This window comes from Petaurus breviceps, unplaced genomic scaffold, assembly GCF_028583685.1.
Source record: "Petaurus breviceps papuanus isolate PSGF00001 unplaced genomic scaffold, PetGlider_PUasm1.0 98, whole genome shotgun sequence".
Classification (NCBI taxonomy): Eukaryota; Metazoa; Chordata; class Mammalia; order Diprotodontia; family Petauridae; genus Petaurus; species Petaurus breviceps.
In genome coordinates, this window is record NW_027187460.1 from 21,774,719 (window position 1) to 21,797,216 (window position 22,498).

At 38.7% G+C, this 22,498-nt stretch overlaps 1 protein-coding gene across 10 annotated transcripts in view; it reads left to right on the forward strand.

Moving 5' to 3' along the window:
* ASAP1 (ArfGAP with SH3 domain, ankyrin repeat and PH domain 1) overlaps positions 1 to 21,477 on the forward strand; it is a 631,037-nt gene extending 609,560 nt beyond the window's left edge. For all 10 annotated transcript variants that reach the window (XM_069081239.1, XM_069081237.1, XM_069081236.1 and 7 more), the window contains 5 exons: positions 2,548 to 2,617; positions 4,946 to 5,004; positions 11,946 to 12,448; positions 14,465 to 14,587; positions 18,415 to 21,477. In XM_069081239.1, coding sequence (XP_068937340.1) covers positions 2,548 to 2,617; positions 4,946 to 5,004; positions 11,946 to 12,448; positions 14,465 to 14,587; positions 18,415 to 18,489 — 830 coding nt within the window. In that variant the 3' untranslated portion in view covers positions 18,490 to 21,477. The remainder of the gene's footprint in view (positions 1 to 2,547; positions 2,618 to 4,945; positions 5,005 to 11,945; positions 12,449 to 14,464; positions 14,588 to 18,414) is intronic.
* Positions 21,478 to 22,498: the final 1,021 nt, after the last annotated feature.

The window sequence follows — 22,498 nt, forward strand, 5'->3', positions numbered from 1 at the left end:
TGTGTGTGTGTGTGTGTGTGTGTGTGTGTGTGTGTGTGTGTGTGTGTATTAAGCATCTGAGGTCACATTAGAACTCAGGTCCTTCTGACTCCGGGGCGGGTGCTCTACTGCGCCACCTAGCCACCTGAATGAAGCCTTAGTTTTTTCATCTATAAGAAGAAGGGAGTAATCCTTGCACTATGTGCAAGGTTATTGTGAGGAAAATGCTTGAAGTCAATATAGAAATAGGAGTTGTTTTTTTCCATATTTGTCTGTGAATAGCAATCTATATGTCAGTTATTGACTTTAGTGGAAAGACACATTGTACTGAAAAATAGCATGTTATTTATTTTAATAGTATTGATTATTTCATATTACATTATTTAAGTAGATGTGAAACTATTTTCCTCTGTCCCCAAATACTTGCAAGTAACATATAAAACAACATCACAATCTTATCCCAAAAAAATACTTAATATTTTCCTCCTTGGAGCTACAAACTTGGAAAACAGACTATTGTTGAACTGTAGCATTTAAATATGGATGAAGAACACTGAGGAAGTTGCTTATTGCATTTGCCAAATTCCCTGTCCCTGCATTCTCATTTTCTGTTTGAAGATGAAATTTCTTACTTCAGTGGTTTAGTAAAGTTCTAGATCTCAAGGCAAAGAAATACAGCCCCATGCTCTCTAACTGCAGAGTCCCCTAAGGGCATATACATGTCAATCAATCAATCAATCAGCAAGTATTTATTAAGCACCTACTACTGGCTGGGTACTGGGGATAGGAGTAAAAGTATGAAATAGTCCCTGTCTGATGCAGGGCTCGGGGGAGGGGGGGGAGTAGATATAAAAATATAGAGGGCATTAATTTCATAAATGTACAAACACAAAGGTGGAAATGTGTGTGTATACATATAATATATTATATGAAGAAGCTAGATGGCACAGTGAATAGAATATTGGGCCTGGCATCAAGAAAATGAGAGTTCAAATACAGCCTTAAATACTTATTAGCTTTATGACCCAGGACAAATCACTTAACTTCCCTCAGCCTCAGTTTCCTCATCTGTAAAATAAGGAAAATAATAGTATATACCTTCCAGGGTAATTATGGGACAATATTTATAAAGTACCTAGCCCAGGACCTGGTACATAGTAGGTTCTTATTAAATGCATATTTCTTTCCTTCATATATACATATGTGTATATACATGTGCACACACCTGTGAATATCCTGTGTCCTAGTGTGATTTTTAAGCTTTATTTACACATACACAAATATAGCTAGGTGGCAGAGTTAGTAAGAGCTCTACTTGGAATCATCTATCCCTCATCAGATTCTTACTAGCTGTGTAACCCTGGGCAAGTCACTTAACCTCTATTTGCCTCAGTTTCCTTATCTATAAAATGGGGCTAATAATAGTATTGTTATTACTACCTCCCAGGATTGTTGTGAGGATCAAATGAGATGATATATGTGTAGTGCTTTGCAAACCTTAAATGTTACAGAAATGCTAACTATCATTAATATTCATATATGTATGTGTGTATACACACATATGCATACACAGCACACAAAGTGGTTAGAAACAAGGTAATTTAGAAAGGAGGAAGCTAGGTGACTCAGTGGTTAAGAGTGCTAGGCATGGAGTCAGGAAGACCTGAGTTCAAATGTGGCCTCAGATACTGTGTGACCCTGGGAAAGTCACTTAACCTCTGTTTGCCTTAATCTACTGGAGAAGAAAATAACAAACCACTTTAGTATCTTTGCCATTGTTGTGTCTAATGGTCATCTAGGGCAGGGGGAGGGAGGTAATGGGAAAGAAAAAAAGAAATTTACCTGATAATTATCATATATGTAAAAGGAATAGCAAGTTATACATAACAATTTGCAGTTTTATATGCAATCATCTTTTTTATTATATTATGTTATGTTATAGAAATGCTTGTTTTATTCCATAAATTAAAAATAAAATCAATAAATGGGGAAATTTTAAAAATTAAACACCTGATGGAAGTATGGTTCACAGGGTCAGAGAGAGTCAGACCAAATGACAACAACATCACCAAATTTAGAAGGGAAGACAGTAGCAGCTGTGGGAATGAGGCAACGTTTCTCGCAAAAGATGGTACTTGAGCTGCATCTTGAAGAGGGGACCTCTGTGAAGTAGATTTAAGGAGGGAGTACATCCAGGCTAGGCAGCTGGTCAGGCCAAAGGTACAGAGGAAGGAGATGGATTATCACAAGTGAGTATCAGGGAGAAGGCCAATGTGGCCTAATCAAGGAGTACAGGAGAGAAAGCTCAGAGCTATAAGCATGGTCTGAGTGGCATTGGCAGTTGAGCTTGGCTCTCTTTTATGTTCAGGAGCATAGAAAGAAGCTGAATAGTTTTTCACATGCACCATTATAGGGGAAGCAGACCCTAGGGTTGGCTGAAGTGCTTTGATTTAAGGGCTGCACACAAGCATTGTGTCTACCACTGCCCAGTTGATAATGCTTCTGTCTTTGGAGGAAGGAGGCCAGTCTAGTTAAACAGAGACCAGCAACTATTTTTTTCCTCCTTAGGTAATGACATGGGTCCATCATCTTCCAGTAAAACCACAAACAAGTTTGAAGGAATGTCTCAGCAATCAAGGTAAGCTGATTTTTGACAATCAGTATTCTGCTGTTTTCATTTAGCTGTGTTTAATGGAATTTATGGGATGTCAAAGCCAATACAATTTGACAAATAGGAACTGAGGCCAAGAAATTTCATGGAACATCCAGTAGATTTAAAAAAAAATTTGTTACCACTATTTTTAGACTTTAAAATTAGATTAAGATATTGCAGTCACCCTCTATTGTTCAGGATGGAGTTTAGAGAAGGAACAGAACTCAGGAGCAAAAGACATTCAGGGAGGTTTCTAAAGCACTGGAAACTTCTTATTCAAAAGTTTTCCTTTCAAAAGTCTTATTCAGGGGTGGGGAACCTATGGCCTCAAAGCCACATATGACTTGGATTCAGTCAAAGGGCTGCACTTGAGGACCTAAGGGCCACATGTGGCCTTGGGGTCACAGGTTCCCTCTCCCTGTTTCTTACGTAGTACTATGAAAGTGGCATTTGTTACATCCATACAATTTTAGAGGTGGATATACTCTAGAGTTCATCCACTCAGTGTCTTGAGGCCCAGAAAAGGGAACTAGTTCAGAAGTTAGCTGCCAAAAATGTATATTTTGAGACAGAAGCCTTGGCAAAACAAAGACATCAGTTTTCATTTGGATTACTTACCATTGTTTAATGGGAGAGTAGATAGCAAAATTCCCATTTCCTATTCCCCCACCTTATTCCAGTGTAGGCTCTTTCAAGTACAACCTGCATAGGGTCCCTTTTAATGAGCCAGATGTTTCTACTGCCCAGAGCAGTGTTCAGCCTCACTGGAACTGTGGAGATCTGTAAAGCAGAGCCTGGTGGTGATTCATGAGTCTCTGGGATCTTTGCCTCCTGCTCACCCCCTAGGAACTGACCTCTCACTCCCTTTGCACAGTGCATGACCCAGGCCCTGTGAGTGCATGACCTCCTAGGGGATTCTTCACAAGGGTTTTCAGAAGCCAAAGAGATCTGTTTTTAGAGCTTTGTCAGTGGGCAGATGTTGCACACATAAAACATAAATATCAATAAGTATTGCACATGCTTTCTTGCCAAGGAATCCAGACAGGATTTTATGAGTTCAGACTCCATAAATGTTATAAGGAAAGTCCTCATGTCTTCCTGTGTTTATTTACCATTAGTCTTCTTTCATTGTGGCTCTGTCTCAGAGACTTTTATCCCATGGTTTTCCAGAGTGTGGTATGATTATCAGGTGAGCTGGGATGGGGGGAAGAAGTGGGGGAGAGATTAAGACCTGGGGTGAATAGTGAGGGTAGAGGGGAATTGGGTCAGAGTGGAACAAGAAGTAAAGACAAGGAAGAGCTGTCTGAAGAAAGATAAGCAACTACGTTTTCCTATTCCTTGCTCTTTCTTTTTTTTTTCTTTCCTGATTTTTTTTTTTTGTAGAGTTAAGGTGACCAGAAAAGAAATCTGAAGTTTGTATGTGAGGGGAGAAGAACTACAAAAAAGGCTATTTAAATGGAACTTTTTTTTTTTTTGCTTTTTGGAGGGAGGAAGCAGGGCAATTTGGGGTTAAGTGACTTGCCCAGGGTCACACAGCTAGTAAGTGTTAAGTGTCTGAGGCTGGATTTGAACTCAGGTCCTCCTAACTCTAGGGCCAGTGCTCTATTCACTGCACCACCTAACCGCCCCTAAATGGAACATTCTTAAAGGGTCTTTGGCATAAAAAAAAAACTTTAGTGCGGATCCTCTTTGCTTCTGTTAAAACTTTTGCTGAGCTCTTAGGAGGTCCTTTGAGCATGATTATTCCATTTTTATTAAAGAAAAATCAGAGTTTTATGGTGTTTTTAAGAATTAAGGTCTGTAGTGTTCCAGTGTACCAACCCCAGGGCAAAATGCCATCTCATTGCTGCCATACTATAAAGCACTGGGTGAGCCACCCTATCAGTGCCTGCCTGTAGAGTTTCCCCATCCTGTATAATGGAGGTTACTAAGCCATTGGCTCCTGATCCTTTAGATACTAATTACTGAGTTTGTGGGTTTTGGATGTTACAATAGTATCTCCTACTTTTGCCTTTGGAGTATTCCCTGGTGATTTTAACTTTGGCCAAGAAACAGGTAGGGAGCAAAGGAAGGAAAGAAAAATTAACTCCTTTGACCAACTCTGGGAAATGATCCCAGATATGATGCTTTTACTTTTTATTTGCAGTCTTTCCTGTTATTCCCCATCCATATAAAGGGGGAATTTATGCTTTTCTATTGTAGGAACATTGGCATAATTGGTTAGTCTGTAAAATGCTATGAGGTCTTGAATAATAACTTGGCTATTAATATTGTAACTGGTTGAGATCATAATGATTCTTATTTATTTATCAGTACTGGCTCTGCAAAGACTGCCCTTGGCCCAAGAGTTCTTCCAAAACTACCTCAAAAAGGTAAGGCTTGCCTTTTTCAAGTCCATATGGAGTTAGAGTATGAACAAACTTCTCTTTCCTGACATTGCTGCCATTGTGATACAGGTCCTCATCACCTCACACCTAGATTATTGTAATAGCCTACTGTGGGTCTACCTGCCAATGGATTTGCTTGTTTTATGTCTTCCCCACTCCAGTCAATCCTCCATTCAACCACTAAAGTGATTTTAGGTAGGCACAGGTCCAATCATGTCGGTCCTCCCTCCCATCACCCACTCTCTATAAACTCCAGTGGCTCCCTGTTGCCTTCAGGAACAAATATAAAATGCTCTCTTTGACATTCAAAACCCTTCATGACCTAGCCTGACACTACCTTCTTAAACCTTCATCCTCACCACATACTTTTCAAACAGTACACTTCATCTCACAGTTCTGGGCGTTTTCTCAAACTGTCCACCATGCCTGCAGCGCTGTTCCTCCTCTCCACTGACTGCTGACTTTCCTGACTTCTCTTAAGTCCCGACTAAAATCCCACCTTCTGCAGGAAGCTTCTCCCAACCCTCTTAATTCTAGTGCCTTCCCTCTTTTAATTGTCTGCTATTTATCTTTCATATAGCTTGTTTGTACACACTTGTTTGCTTATTTTCACCCCCATTTGGTTATGAGCTCCTTGAGAGCTGGGAACTGTGTTTTGCCTGTTTATATCCCCAGTATTTAGCACAGTGCCTGATGCATAGTAAGTACTTAATAAATGTTTATTGTCTGACTGACATCCCAGGACAATTACTAAAAGGTAGTTGTTGGGGAAAGTACAAATACTGCCATCCATGATTCTGTTTACCTCTTTTTTCCAAATAGTCAAGTAGAATTCAGCATGCCTAGAGTAGAATGTAGATTATTTTTTCTTAAAATCAACTCTTCTTTTTGATTTTTTTTCTTAAATGGCACTACCACATACATACCCAGCTGACCAGGCTGAAAACTTTAGGATTTTACTCTTCTTTGTACCTTACCTCCTGCATCAAACCAGGTCTCAAATTCTTAGCAATGTCTCTAATCCTTCATCTCTCAATTTCCTTCTTTCTTTTTCTTCTCACTCCAACATGAGCATATCACTTCAAGTCCACTTAGTGCTGTGTTTTATACACAGGCTGTGAATAAATGTCTATTGGATGAATGAGAACATGAAACCAGACATGTGTTAAGAAGTTAAAAAAAATTGATATGGACCTTTAAAGTTTGCAAAGCATTTTATGTGCATTTTCCTTTTTGAATAACACAATAGTGCTGCAAGGTAGGCATTGTAGGGATTATCTCCATTTTTTTAAATAAGAAAACTAAGACTCACGGTGTTAAATGACTTGTCTATGGTCACACAGACAGTGTCAGAGGGAATATCTCAATTCTACTCTTCCAGACTCATGGTCCAGCATTCTCAAAAGGCTTTTCAACGGAGGTAGCTTTGGGCCTTGATGAATGAGTAGGAAATCAGCAGACAGAAAGATAGGGCAATTATGAGGAAGCACCACACACAAATCATCCCTCTCAGTGGAATTTTGGCCCCTTTCTCAACTGCTTGGGTTTTGTATTAATATATAAAGGCCTTTGTTTTGGTAGCCATATCAAAGTTTCTTACAAGGCAACGTTACCCAAGAGAATACAGGTGTAGTAAGTACACATATTGTCCCAACAAAAGAAGAAAGTGCTATATAAAATGTCACCTCTAAATTGAACTGAGGGCCCTCAACTCCTTTACCAAATTGCTTCCTCTTACAGAGCAAACTTTTCATTTGAAAGAGTAACATTCCAGTTTCATTTTTCAAATTGGTGATGTGGGAGTGCTGGTCTTTCTCTTTTAGAACATTCTGACAAATTGTGGTGTATTTAGAAACCAGGTAGGCCCCGACTTCAGCAGTGTGGGAAGGAAGGAACCAAAAAGGAAAACCACATACAAGGTACCAATGCTATTGACTCAGTCTCATTGGAAAGGAAAGGAGCTGTTTGCCCCATGAGAATAATGAATAATAAAAGCAATAGCTCACATTTATATAATGCTTTTAAGTCTTGCAAAATGCTTTCCTTATATCTGCCATGTGATATATATAATATAGGCATTAATGTGTCCATTTTATAGATGGGTAAATAAGCTCAAAGAGATTTAAATACCTTCCCTTGACAGATTAAGTAACTTACTCTGGGTCATCCAAGTGTTAGAGCCAAACCAAATCTCCTGACTCCAAGTACAGTGTTCTTCCTAAGAGACTGCACTAGTCTTCCATTGTTTATCTAGACATTTGCCTATATCCAGAAAGTTGCCCTTACAAAGAAGCTGAAAAGTTTTCACTCGTGAATATCATGCTTGTGGTTTCACTTTTTTTGTCTGTTCCATCAATCTCAATGTTAATTCACTTTCTTATGGAAAGTGAAATAGGGACCAAGACAGTTAACCTTGTTGGGGCCCAGTTTCTGCATGTACAGAATAAGAGGATTGAACAAAGAGATCTCAAAGGTCCCTTCCCTATGATCTGTGGTCATGGCATGAAGGTTTCTCCCAGAACATAGTGCCAGGTCTATCTCAGCCAGAATATCTTCAGATCAAGCTTTTCAGCAGAAGGTGATCCACGTGATGAATTTTTCAGCCACAGTAGTTCATAAAGGCTGCATTGTCAAAGGATTCACCTACACAGGTAAAATCAAAGATCACTAAGTAATGAAGAGATAATAGATTGCAAACTTCTAGACAATATTGTGGGCTATAGAAATCTATGAGCCACAGAGGCAGAGTGTAAAAGCAAAAAAAAAAAAAAACAAACTTAGGAACTCATGATCCCTGTAACCCAGTACTAGAACTACATATTCAGATCCAGATACATCTGAAGCTATTGTGTGCTCTGACCACTTGCCTGTTTCCCACCCTCTTCTATCCCACACGTCAACTCTGTGGACACCTGATTTTAATATCCTTTTGGTTCATTTTTAGAGAGAAAACCAAATCCTTACTTCAAATGAACTCTTTTAAGTTATTAATGTTATTTTTCTTTTCTAAATTGTTCTTCACAATTGGCAACATGCCATACCAGTAGAATTCTGGGCTTGGAATCAAGAAAAACCAGGTTCAAATCCGGACTCTGACACTTACTTGCTAAGTGATTTTGGACAAATCATTTAAACTCTCTTTGTCTCATGCATCTCCCTAATACCTTTCATGATTATCTGTTGCTAGAGCTCTATATTTTGTGAAATAATTTTTATGACTTTGCATTTACTTATTTCTTTTGTTCAGTTGTGTCTGAACCCCATAGACCATAGTCCATGCCAGGTCCTTCTGTCCTCTACTATCTCCTAAAGTCTGTCCAAGCTCATGTTCATTGATTCAGTTTTATCCATCTCATCCTCTGCCATCCCTGTCTTCTTTTGCCTTCAGTCTTTTCCATATCCTCAAGGAGTTTACTTTCTCCTGGGAATATTCAACACATAAGCAGATGACTTCCTCCTTAGAAGGAAAGCTATGGCAAATCTGGACTGCATGCAGAGAAATAATCTTGTTGACAAAGGTCCATATAGACAAAGCTATGGTTTTCCAGTGGTAATAATGTATGGCTGTAAGAGTTGGACTGAAAGGAAACCTGAGCGCTGCAGCATTGATTCTTTCCAATTGCGGTGCTGGAGAAGACTTCAGAGTCCCTTGGACAACAAGGAAATCAAATGAGTCAATACTTAAAGAAATTAACTGACTATTAATTGGAAGGACGAATACTGAAGCTGAAGCGTACGTCCTTTGGCCATATAATGAGAAGACAGAACAGGATGTGAGATATTATCTTTGTATTTCTAGCACCTAACATAGCTCCCTGCACAGAGCACAGAGTTTGTTGAATTGAACTATCTTTGAAGACTCTGATCTGCTAGCTGAAAGACTATCTCTTACCAAGATTCCCCAACAGTTATGAAGTTATAGCTACTTTGTGAAATCAGAAGAGTGCTTTTCTGCAGCACTTTTGTAACTCCATACTAACATGTCATTTGCTTTACTTGCCTTGGTTCTTCAAAAAGATAGGCCTCTTGTAATTTAAATGATTTTACAGAAAGGACTTTTCATTGGGGCCATCAAGAATCAAGAATAGTTCTGAAAATCTAGAAGTTAACTCTTCTATAGACCCAGCCCCTTCGAGCAGGGGAAAGAGATGGAAGGAGTCTCTTTTTATGTGTTACTTAGGTTCATTCTTTGGCTCTCAGAAGAAATGAATTTCTGATGCTGATGACCTAGGTGCAGCTAGCATATGATGTTATGATCCTTACTTTAACAAAGTTTTCCTAAAGTATAAATAAATAGAGCCAGTACAACATCTGGAACCTTTCAGGCCAGGCTGCTGACTTCAGTTTCCCCAAATCTAACAATCTCCTTCAGGTGGACTTGTATAAGAGAGTTCTCTTTCAAACAGATGGTGAAAACTTATAAACATCCGAAAGATGGAATAAGGCAGGAGAATATTACTAATATTTTATTAAGTAATTTTTGTTTTAAATGATTGAAAGCCCCTTGATGCCAGAAATTTTAGATAAACAGATAAATGATACAGACAGATAAAAAGAAAGAGATAAGGTAGATATTCTTTTAACACTTTTAGTGTTCCTGAAAATAACACTGTATCATGGAAAGAACACAGAAATTTCTTATTACCTGTGTGACCCTGGGCAGGTAAGTTATTTAATCTCTTTGAGCCTGTCTCATCATCTGTAAAATGGAAATAAGAATCCCCATTGTGCTTACCTCTCTCAGGGTTGTCTTAAGGCTCAAGTGATGTAATGTATGTGACAACTCTCATTCTTAGTGTCATTATTATTAATGTTATTGTTATCTGGTACTGGAGCAAGTAACTTCACCATCTGAACCAGAGTTTTCTCATTTGTGAAATGGGAGGATTGCTATGAGAAAATTACTTTGTAGATCTGAAAACAATAACAGAAATGTGAGCAGTTATTTTTTATTATTGTTGTTACTATCATCATCATTAGGCTTCTAAATCCTAGATACATTGGATTGAATTAGACTCAGAATTCAATCCTTAAGAAAAGTGAGGACACAAAGAAATCTCAGAGGAATAGCAATGTCATTCTTTTGTCTTCCATTTTAGAAGAAACTGTATTTTTTCCGAACCTTGCTATTTCTTCTCCCTCTTTATCTGCTGAATTCCTACATGTGCTTAATTTTTTTAGATAATTTTTATTTTTATTTTTAATTTATCAAATGAAATAGAATTTTCATTCGCATATGCATAATAGAACAAAAAAATAATTGTTCATAAAACTGGGAGTCTCTATTACATAAGATCAACCTGTAGCTTTCAAAGCTGTCTTGCTTTATTTGACTTTTATGGCCTTTCTTCTATTCATTTTAATTTTTTCTTTTATTTTACCATTTTTTAAAAGTCTATTTTTTTCCTCCCTCCACTTTCCCTCCGTAGACTCCTTGAAACAAATAACTAGGATGATAAGCATGTTGTGACTATGCAAGTCAAGAGAATGAAAATAGAACCAGGTATAGGAACCACAGAGAACTGCTCGAGTCAGGTGCTTACCGACCCAGAAGTAGCACCTGGTAGTTAAAGATTCAGTTCAGGTACAAAGTCATCGATCCAGTTCCCTTCCTCCTATCTTCCCTGATTCCACCAACCAGGACTTCTTGGAGGTTTCTCCATCCAAAGAAAGAAAGAAAGGACCCACATGTACAAAAATATTTATAGCAGCTCTTTTTTGGCAGCAGAGAACTGGAAACTATAGGGGTGTCCATCTATTAGGGAATAGCTGAAGAAAGTATGGCATACAAATGTAATGTAATACTATTGTGCCATAAGAAATGATGAAAGGGATGGGTTCAGAGAAAAATGCAGAAGCTTATATAAACTAATACAGAATGAAATGAGAGAAACTAGAATAATTTGTTTTTCAGTGGTGTCCAACTTTTAATGGCCCCTTTTGGAGTTTTCTTGGCAAAGATAGTGGAGTGGTCTGCCATTTCCTTTTCCAGGTTATTTTACAGATGAGGAAACTGAGGCAAATAAGCTTGTGACTTGCCTAGGGTCACACAGCTAGTAAGTATCTGAGGCCAAATTTGAACTCAGGAAGGTGTGATGGATGACTGAGAGACTTCTTTCTTTTAAAAATGCACATGCAATATTCTTGTCATTTGGTGTGTCACACTTTAAAGTATTAATGCCTCTTATAGAGAGTGACAGTGTGCTCAGCTTTCATTGGGTCATGATTTCATATAAAAATCATTTCATTTCATACTGAGAACCTCTCAGTCTTATTTATTCAAGGATACTCTCTAAGTATAGCTCTCAGTTTAACTTAGTAAAACTGACACTATGTTCTCATCAAGGAGCCTGAAGCCTTTTCGCATATCATGAGAGGTATACAAAGATACCCATGAAATAGGTTAAAATACAGCCACGCAAAGTATGCTGTTGCCAGTCCTCTTATCAGATAGCTTAAGCATAAGAGGAAAAGTCTAAAACCCAAACTGAGTAAAATATTAATAAGTTAGCTGTTTGAAATAGACAGAATTGTTTCTTTATTTTTTTCCTTGTCTCTCAACTTAAAATATCATTTTCTGACCATTCAGTCAAGAAATATACATTTTCAGTTTCAGCCATTAAATATGTAGATAGTTTGGACATCTTGTTCTTACTTACCTAAACTATTTATAAAGTCATTTGGATTGCTAACTGGATGCCTGCCAGGCTTCAGGAGTTTTCTTTTAAAAAACACACCTTCAGTCAGGGTTTGTAGACTCATTTCCCTTTGGAGATGCCCCAATGTCAATTGTTCAATGAAGAGAAATGTATTTAGAGTATGGGTGCCTTTTAAGATAAATGTGATAGGTAGAAATTAGGGTTTCCCTATATGATGTAATATTAAGACCAATTCCCTTTTTTGTTGTTGTTGTTTGCTTTGATCAGTGGCACTAAGGAAAATCGAAACCAGCCATCATCTTTCCATAGATAAATCCAATGTCCCCCCAGAAATCTTTCAGAAATCACCCCAGCCACTGGAGCTCCCACAGAAGCCACAACCTGGAGACCTGCCTCCCAAACCTCAGCCTGCAGAATTAGGCCCTAAACCTCAGATTGGAGATTTGCCCCCTAAACCAGGAGAACTGCCCCCAAAGCCTCAACTTGGAGATTTGCCACCCAAGCCACAACTCTCAGACTTACCTCCCAAACCACAAATAAAAGACCTGCCCCCAAAGCCACAATTAGGAGACTTGCTGGCTAAATCCCAAGCTGGAGAAAGTTCACCGAAGACCCAGCCCTTGGAGGTAAATCAGAAACTCCACACTACGGATCTCTCTCCAAATGTCCAGTCTCGAGAGACTCTCCAAAAGCAAGCATCCGAAGATTCCAATGACCTAACGCCCACAATGCCAGAGACACCGGTGCCTCTTCCCAGAAAAATTAATACAGTGAGTAAAATCACCAAAACTGGGTATAAAGTGGGGGGGGGGCGGGCAAACCACAAAATCACATATCCAAGTTAGCTGATCATTCATTAGGGGATGTTGTGAGTTTTTGCATGAAGTAAAAGAGGCTAAATAGCTTCTTCCAATCATGTCCAGTGAGGATTGGGTAAATCAGCCGGTAGTGGTGAACTTGAAGACTTAGTGGGGGAACCTGGTATTTGAAGGAAAAAAAAAGAGATTTGATTTGTCACAAGAGAGGAGAAAGTTTAGACAAGAAAGAGATTAGACTTGTTCTCCTCCCCCATAGAGGGCAAAAGGAGGCACTATGGTAGAAGTTGTCAAAAGGCACATTTAGGTGTGATATAAAGAAAACCTTCCTAACAATTAAAACTACCCAGAAGTGGAATGAGTGCTTTCTGGAGGGTGGGAATGGGCTCTCCTTCACTAGCGATGTTCAGGCTGCAGCTAGAGGACCACTTATGGAGTGTGGAAATGGGGGTTTCCACAGGATCATCCAATGTGCATTGAACTAGTTAGATTCTGAGGACATGGCATCACAGAATTAAAGTTTTAGATCTAGAAAAGATGTGAGAAATCATAGAGTTCACTCCCTCATTTTAGATATGAGAAACCAGGGCCATGAAACCAGAGATTAAGTGATTTTTCCCAGGGTCACACAGCTATTAAGTTTAACTCTAAGGTCAATGCTCCATGTGCTATATAGACTTATGTTGTCTCACAGAAAGAAGATCCTTTCCAGTTCTGAAATTATGTAACTCTATGACCTCTAAGGTCCTTCATTACTCTTAAGGATCTGTGCTTCTAAGTTGAAAGACGAAGACATGTCCAATTGCTGATATAATTGAGAGCTTATGATCACATTTCAGTTCTGTAGAAAGTGAAAGAGTGAAACCCTTTGGTGACCTAAAAGAAAGAAATGAGTAGGGAGACAGGGCAATGTGACCACTGATTTAGGATGCCAGATGTGTTGCCATTGTATATAGGTAGGGATGTGTGGTAGAGTCAGCCAGAAGGCATAGTGAGTAGAGCACTGGACCTGGGATCAGGAAGACCTGAAGTCAAATCCAGTCCCAGAGATTTCACTAGCTGTGTGACACTGGGCAAGTCACCTAACCTTCTCTCAGTCTCATCTATTTATTCCTATCTCATCTATATATTTCCTCATCTATAAAAGGGTAATAATTATAGCATCTACCACCCAAAATTGTTGTGGGGAGAAAATGAGATATTTGCAAAGCACTTCACAAACCTTAAAGCACTGTATTATTTATTATTACTATATTATGATTATGATCATCATTATTATTTATTAATTGACCTTCTAGCTATCTCTCACTAGTTTCTGTAGACACTATGAACTCACACAGAATTCCTTTCTTGCTTTCACTTTCCATAAATTGTGTTGGCCAATGAGCTGGGACCATATTTAGAACCCATATTTAGATTTCTCTGTTTCCTTGTTTCTGTTTGCAAAGGACAGAAAATCTACGGGAAAAAAAAAACCTAATTCAGAATTGATCAAAAATGGAAAACTCTAAAAATGAAGCAAAGCACAGTAAATCCTTCCAAATCTTAGTGATGAAGTAGATGCAAGCTGCTTCCTTTTCCTTGTTTTAAACTAGCCTGTTTCTTCCTGGTAAAGACAATTTTCTTGAGACTCATGAAATCGTTAACGCTTGGTATTAAATATGCAGAAGTTGCACATTTCTGTCGACATCATCTTTTCCTGAAGCATTTTTAGATGGTTCTATAATTTCAACAAGCCAGTGTTGCTGGGCATAGTGGTGGGGGTGGAGGGAAAGAGGGACACAGTACAAAAACCAGACTTATCTTGGGTTTTTTGTGTCTTTTGTGGAGCCAGATTCTGCCCCCACAATGTTTACTTTCTCACAAGAATGAAAAAAGGCAGTGAGTCAAGTTCACTGATAATGGACCACCACATTCCATTTCTCTCTTTATCTGGCTCTTCCAGCTAAAACTCTGTTTTATTTATTTAAGGGGAAGAACAAAGTGAGGAGAGTGAAGACCATTTATGACTGTCAGGCTGATAATGATGATGAGCTCACATTCATAGAAGGAGAAGTGATTATCGTCACGGGTGAAGAAGACCAGGAGTGGTGGGTGAGTGTCCCTGTGCCTCCTGGCATTGTGAAAGGCTATAGAAATATCACCTGGTCTTGTTTCTATACCACAGCAGGCATTTCTTTGGACACCTGTTTTGCTATCACTTGCTGGTGTTGCATCATTCATCACATAGAGCACCATTTGGGAAGTCATGTGAAGCCTATTAAACACCCTGCCTTTAATTTGTATGGAGTGAGTGAGGTAGATTATTTGCTAAACACAGAATAGCAATTACCCATAGTGTAGTGTCTTTGAAGCCTGAAAGAGGTCTCAGAGGCAAGTTTCCACTCCTGTCGAAGAAAAACCCTGTGCTCCTCAGCATTCTAATTTCATGCCTGCCTACCAGAATTTTTGTAGTGCCAGATTCTATTTCCTATGAAAATGGTCTAAAAAGGCCATTCCTTACTCATACGTGCAACATGACAGCCTCCTGATACCCAGTAAAAACCTCCCACCACTCCAGAACTTTCTAACAGTGATCCACAGTTATGTATGTTTGTTGCCTGTACAGGAAACCACATGTTTCTTTTGGCACTGCATGGTGATTCTTTAATCAGTAAGCAAGCCCATGTGCTCAGCATGTTGTCTTCCCCAGTAGTATGTAAACTCCTTGAGTATAGGGACTGTTTTTCTATCTCCAGCATTTAGCTCAATGCTTAGCCCATAGAAAGAGCATACTAAATGCTTAGTAATTGATTGAACTAATGAGAACTAAGAGGACCCAGGACTCAGCCCACAGTTAGGGAGTGGGCTGCAAATGATGGTCCATCAAAGAAGACAGACAAGATACAGTCAGGCAAGTAGGTAAAGAAACCAGAGAGCAATGTCTCAAAAATGCACTGAGGAAAGACGGTGGTCAGCAGCTTCAAATGTTCCGGAATAGTCTAAAAGGATGAAGACTAAGAGAACAGCATTGAATCTGGCAGTGAAAAGATCACTGATAACTTTGAAAAAAGCCATTTTAATGAGGATGGAAGTTCGAAGTCTGGTTTCAAGTGATTGAGGAGTCAGGGGGAAAAAAGTAAAGGTAGTGTGTATAGACATCTTTGTCTAGGAGTTTTGACTGTGAAAAGGATGAGAGATACAGGAAGAATAAATTTGAGGGAATGGTAGAGTCAAGTGAGGATTCTTTAAGGTTCAGGAAGACTTAGGCATGTCTGTAGGCAGAAGAGCCACATGGATTGGTTGAAAATTGTAGCTGAGCCAAGATAACTTATCCATGAGAACAAGCTTTGTCTCTTTAAAAAAAAAAATGGAAAAGTTCTTGTGGAGGGACTAATTTGCTGACATTTATCAACAAGGGACCCTTCCATTGTCTTTACGTGGTCTTCCTCTCTTTTGACAGAATTGAGTGTTTATGGTTTCCTCCTCTACAGTGTAATATCTAAGTCTAGGGACTTACGGTGGGTAATCAATGATTTTTCTGCAAGTCAAGAAACCGGTGCCTCCAGCCAAGGGTCCTTAGAAGATAATATGGGATGAGGCTATAAAATCAAGTTCTCAAGAGAACCTGTCCAACTGTTTCTATTAATTGCCATTCATTTCCAAGTTCATTTTTAATCAGACATTCTATATATAATAAGTATGAAGAATAATAGTAGCAGCTTATATTTCACATAGCACCTTGTATGTTTTAGGAAAAGCTGTTTTCCTACAACAAAATATCTCATTTGGTCCTCACAGAAACCCTGTGAGGTAGGTGCTCTTACTATCCTCATTTTTAATAGTTAAGGAAACTGAGGCAGAGGTTAAGTGGCTTGTCCATAGTAAGTGTGTGAGGCCAGGTTTGAAGCTCTAAATGTTATTCTTCCCATTTTCCGAGTGAGAAAACTGAAGCCCAGTAAGTTTGGGCTCATAGCTGGTGCAAAGGCTATGAATGTCTTGTAGGTAATAACAGTGGTCCAAGAATGCTAAGCTGGGTTGTTCCTTCATTATAGAGTTATAGTTAGATAGAGTTCCAGGCTTAGAGTCAAGAAAACCTGGTTTCAAATCTTGCCTCCAGCACTTGACCCTGGTTGAGTCATTTTGTCTCCCTAGCCCTCAGTTTACTCATCTGTTAAAAGGGGATGTAAAAGGTTATTGAGGCTCAAATAAGATAATCTGCATAAAGCACTTTGTGGACCTTAAAGCACTATATAAATGTGAGGCAGTATGATTTTTAAGCCATTTTCCTTATAGCAGCCTCCAGAAACATCCCAAAATGAATCCATCTCTGTTTAACCCATCACCCTATATGGAGTAATGCAAGCTAGATCTCCTATTTTAAGCAAGCACCCATATTTCCTCTTCCTCCACCCTTCTGCTTTTCAGGTTGCTGAATGCTTTTCTCTTTGCATTAACTAGATCCCTAAGAAAGGAATGGCACAAAGCCCTGAGCTAGTGGTTTGCATAGCATATGTTGAGACTTCCATAAGCCATTGTGGAACACAGGGTAGGAGGAAGAAGCAATGGGCTGGGAATCAAGAGACCTAGGTTCTAGCTCAGTCTGGAAGACTGACTTTATATGTAATCTTGGGCAAAATCTTGGGCTCACTGGGTGTAATGTATTAGACTGGGAGTCAGGAAGGCTTAAGTTCACATCACACTTCAGACACTTACTAGCTGTGTGACCATGAGCAAATTACTTAACCTCTCTGGGACTCAGTTTTCTCACCTGTAAAATGGGGATGATATCTGTAGTGCTGACCTCGCAGAGAGGGTGAAAGACTCGAATGAGATACCTCATGTAAATGATTTTGCAAACTTTACACTGCTCAATAAATGCCAGTTTGGTTTGTTTTGCTTTTAAATCACTTTATTCGTCTGGTCCTCAGTTTTTTCCTCCATAAAGTGAGGGGTATAGAGTAAAAAAAACCCAAGGCCTCCTAGATCTTTGACCCTGGTATTTAATGTTTACATACTTAGGGTAGTGTGATATAGTAGACACATGACTAGCCTTGTAATTAGAAAGATTAAGATTCAAGTGCTCCCTCTGTGTGACCATAGATAAGTCATTTAACACCTCAGTGCACTAGGAATGTGGAAGAAGGATTCATCTTGGTCTCAGTGACCCTGGGGAGAAAAACCAGTGGCAATGGGCATCAGCTGGCAAAAAGCCGATTTAGTCTTCTAACAATTTAAAGTGTCCAAAAGTGGAATGGGCTGTGTGAGAGGTGATGAACTCCCCTTTCCTGTAGGTCTTCAAGCAGAGGCTAGATAGACATTTGTTGAATATTTTATGATAGGAATCCCTTTTGTGTATAGACTAAACTAAGTCAGGGGTTTTTAACCTCTTTTCCCCCTCATTTGGCAGTCTGATGAAGCCTGTGGATCCTTTCTCAGAATAATATTTTGAAAGTCATAAATAGATCACAAAAGAAATAAATTATATTGTAATGCAGTTATCAAAGTATTTTATTTTATTTGTTTTTGCTTTTTGAATGCAAGGGTTAAGTGACTTGCCCAGGCTCACACAAGTAGTGTCTGAGGCCAAATTTGAACCCAGGTCCTCCTGACTCCAGGGCCAGTGCTCTATCCATATCAAAGTATTTTTTAAATTAAAAAAAAATTTTTAAATAAATTCATAGACTCCAGGTTAAAGGTCCTTGGACTACATACAGGACAAGGTCCTTTCCAACTTTAAATTCTTTGATTCTCCAAAATTCTTTGAGATTTTAAATTAGAGATGTGTTGCTGTTCTACATTGGTGAAGGAATTCTCCATCCTGAGGAGACCCTCTTCTCTACCCCCTGATACAATCACTGGTCCAGACCAAAAGCAAATCATTGACTAGTTGTAGAATTACAGAATTTCCAATCTGACTGCTGTGTGTTCTTTTCTTACAGATCGGGCACATCGAAGGACATCCAGAGAGAAAGGGGGTCTTCCCTGTGTCTTTTGTACACATCTTGTCCGACTAGCAAAACGCAAATCTTTGAGCATTGCACATCATACATGCAAGACGGGCTTTTTAGCAAAAGCAGACGGCTGCTGCCTCCTTGTAATCCTGTGCACAATGTGTATATAGCTGCTGTTACAGAATACGAAATTCATTTAAGGTCACCTCATGAGGTGAATTATGTTATGTATTGTAAATATACCGCGTTATTCCGCCTTTGCCAGTATTAAGGTAGCCTTGGAATCTGGCACGCCTTATTGGGTTTGCTGAAGCCATCCTTGGCATCTAGCACTTACATCTCTGTCTATGCTGTTTAAAACAAAAACAAAAAAAGCATATGGACTTCTAGCTTTCCAAATAGAGGTGGTCTTGATCAACAGTTGAAGTGCATAGAATGGACTCTTTGTTCCTAACAATTCAGTATTCTCAATTATGTGACTAAAAAAAATTAGTGGAGAGTTAGATTCTGTTTTCCAAGCAAAACCATTTACATCCATTACAGATGAGCCTGCAGTTATCAGTGTATACAGTTTACAGCTATGAAACCCACTTTGGTATTTATTACAGAAAGTGCTCAGTTAAATGTAAGTATTATTCTTTCTGAGAAATGTTCACCAACCTTCCAGCTCTCTATGGCATATTAAGATGCTCATAGCCTAGTTTGTGTTTAAGAATGGTGAATTTATACCATTCCATGGTTAGTGCCCCTGTGATATTACCTCATGATGCAAAAAGAACATATATCCCACAAAGATTTTAGCAGAAGCTTAAAATCTCTAAATACAGTTTCCTAAAGGTCTCTTTCATTAAATGTTCAGTAACCAAGGACTGCTAGAAAATATTAGTGTTTACATTATGCATGCATTTAGAAGCTTACCTGAAACTTACCTTTTATAAAGGAATAGTATGGCTAAGTTAAAACACAATGTTAGCTTTATTTTTAAAATTTGATTACGATTAAAACCGAAACATAGGATCACAACGGTATTGGTTTGTAGTCGATTGGCTTTCTTGTAAAATGACTTTATGTATTCTATTTCAAGTCAATATCCTCATCTAGTCAAAGCTAAAAATTCACTAATTTCAGATTATATCCCTCATTTTTGGAGACAGATTCTTCAAGAGAAGAATCTTCCTTTCTTGCAAGTCACCCATTGGAGACTTTCAGTAGCAACTCGTTTTTTTTTTCTTTTCTACCTGCAGTCTTCATTAATCTATAGCTGCAGATAATGGTTTTCCCACTCAAAACACTAGCCAATACACCATTCATAACTGGGGTCTTAAAAGCTGCTATGAATTGTACTGTGACCAAACACATTTCCTGAAGTGAACTCGCTGCACTCAATTTTCTTTTCATTCCAGTGGTTTATTAGATCATTAAGGACATGTCTGTTTATTTTGGTTCCTCCTTACATCAGTCTTAATTCTGGAACAGAATGTGATAGTCTTACTCTACAATTGCTGCCACTGTCGCCTGCCTCTGAGTCCCTCTCATGTGTGGTTCTGGCATTCCATTATGCTTAAACTATTTTGGCAGTGGTATATAAAACTAATATTTTTAAGCAGATAGTCTTGGCAGCTAGTGAGAAATTTTTGCTTCACAAAAGCACAACTCCAAACAAAAACCTTTAGAAGAGTCTACTTAGCCCAGCTGAAACTGCTTGGTGAATATTAATGTAGTTCTCTGTAAATGGTTAGTACAGAAACTTCAATTGTGGCCTAATAAAACTCATGTGAAGAAACATGCAAATTATTTTATCAGCTGTTATCAGAAAATGATTTTTAAAACAATTTCTTTATCGGTATCATGACTTAAGAGGCAGCTTGGTACAGCAGAAGGAGCCCTAGACTTTAGAGTCAAGAGGCAGCAGATTCAAGTCTACATTCTGATACTTACTAGCTATGTGACCTTAGGTGAGTCATTTCCCTAGGCTCTCCGACGCTTGATTTAGGAAACAGTATGGTATAGTGTAAGGAGCACCAGACTTGAAATCAGAAGACCTGGGTTTAAATCCCGTATTTATTATTCACTAACTGTGTGACCTTGAACAAGTCAGTTCATCCCTGTGGCCATTTCAGTTGCCACATCTGTAAAAAAAGATGGTCCCTTCTAAGTCCTGTGATCAGACGATGACTAGCTCATTCCCAAACCAGAACAAAAATACCAGGAGCAAACAAACCCAACCATGTCCACTCTATAGCAGGACTCACCTCCATATGTTGGCTGTACTGGGTTTCTGAAAGAAACCATGAGTTTATTTAGCATTCCATATGACTTATACAGTGTTTTAAGTTACATTAAAGAACAAGTTTAATGATCTTTGTGGTCTAGTGTATTTTCAGGTGATCTTAAAATAAACTGGTTTAAAAAACGATAACATCCAAACCTATAAAGACTACATGTGCAAAGTCCCATGGAGTCAACTCTCTGTTCTTTGTCACCTCTTTGAAGGAACATCTCTAGGCTTATTTTTTTTTAATGAGACAATGTTTCCGTCAGAAACTGACGTTCTCTGTATTCCAGCTTACTGTAGGACATAGGAAAACTAGGTCGGGATACCTTTTATGATCTTGATTGAATTTAAATCAGATATTGTACCTAAACTCAGTGAGCCACTATCTGCAATTTTGTACATGACATAGTATTTTGGAGGTATGGAAACTTATAGACAAAAAAAAATAGTTAATTAGTTGTTTTTATTTTTCCCCCAGAGGGAAAAGTATGTTCTGCAAATAGTATGTGTCTTATTTTACTGTCGAATGGCGATTGCTATTTATTTTTTTATTGCCTAGAACATCCACATGTTGTGTATAGGAACCTCGATCTGGTCATGCCACCAGTTAAATTTCAACTTCTCATCTGAATGTTAAAGTTCAAACATCAGTACACTTGTCATTTCACAGGTATTTAATGTGACAGTTTTTTTTTCCAGTACTGTATGTGTTCATTTCTACTTTTTTAAATATTTAAAATTGCTTTTAAATAAACATATTCTCAGTTGATCCCAAACATCTGAACCCTGCCCCTTTGTTGAGTGGAGAGAGGCAGTGTGGTTTAGAAGAATGATCAGTGAACTCAGAAACAAGAGACCCAGGGTCAAATCCCAACCTTGATACTTCATCCCAACCCTGTGTGACCACAGACAAGTAGGGACCTCACTCATTATCAGTTTTCCTCATCTGTAAAATGGGAGGAGTTGGACTAGAATAGTCTGTGAGGTGCCTTTCAGCTCTTAAGGCTAGGATCCTCTGGGTGATTTCAGGCAATTACCTCCCTTCTCTGGGCCTCAGTTTCCTCATCTGTAAAATGAGAGGGTTGGATTAGATGGTCTATGTTTTCCAGCTCTTAAATATATGATCCTATGTATCTGGTTTGGTTATAGAGGACATTATAAAAATATTGAGCTATTATTGGCAATGGTTTCTCTAGCTGGAGAGAATTAAGAACTCAACTGAAGGATACTTTGGGGGATATAGACTTGAGAGTTCATTTTCAGCCCTCTTGGGTAAAATCTTGCTACAGTATAAACAGTATCCTGTATGAAACTTGAGCACTGCTACTTTGTCCCGTTTTTCTCAGGGCATTATGTAAGTATAGACAGTCCAGACCAGAGGGGTCAAATACCTACCATGGCCTGAAGAAGATTAAAATGCAATTGGGAGATACTTAACAAAATAAACAAAAATATAATTAAACATAATGTTAATATGTGGTTTTCTAAGTCATACATCCCATGGGGATCCTTATGTACAGTTTAGTGAGCCCTCTGTCTATTTGAGTTTGATACCACTAACCTGGATGACTGCTTTTAGGCTTGACAAGTCAATGAAATTTTAATAGTAAGTTGATGGTAACATTTCCTGTTACCCACCCCCTCTTAAACCCACTTGACTCATCTACAAAATTGAGGTTGGCCAAGATGACATCTAAGGCCTCTTCCAGTTCCAAGTTACATGATCCCATAAGCCTTAGGAAACGAGGTTGGTACAGGGAAGACCTCTAGTATATTGCCCAGATCTGTTGAGGAGCT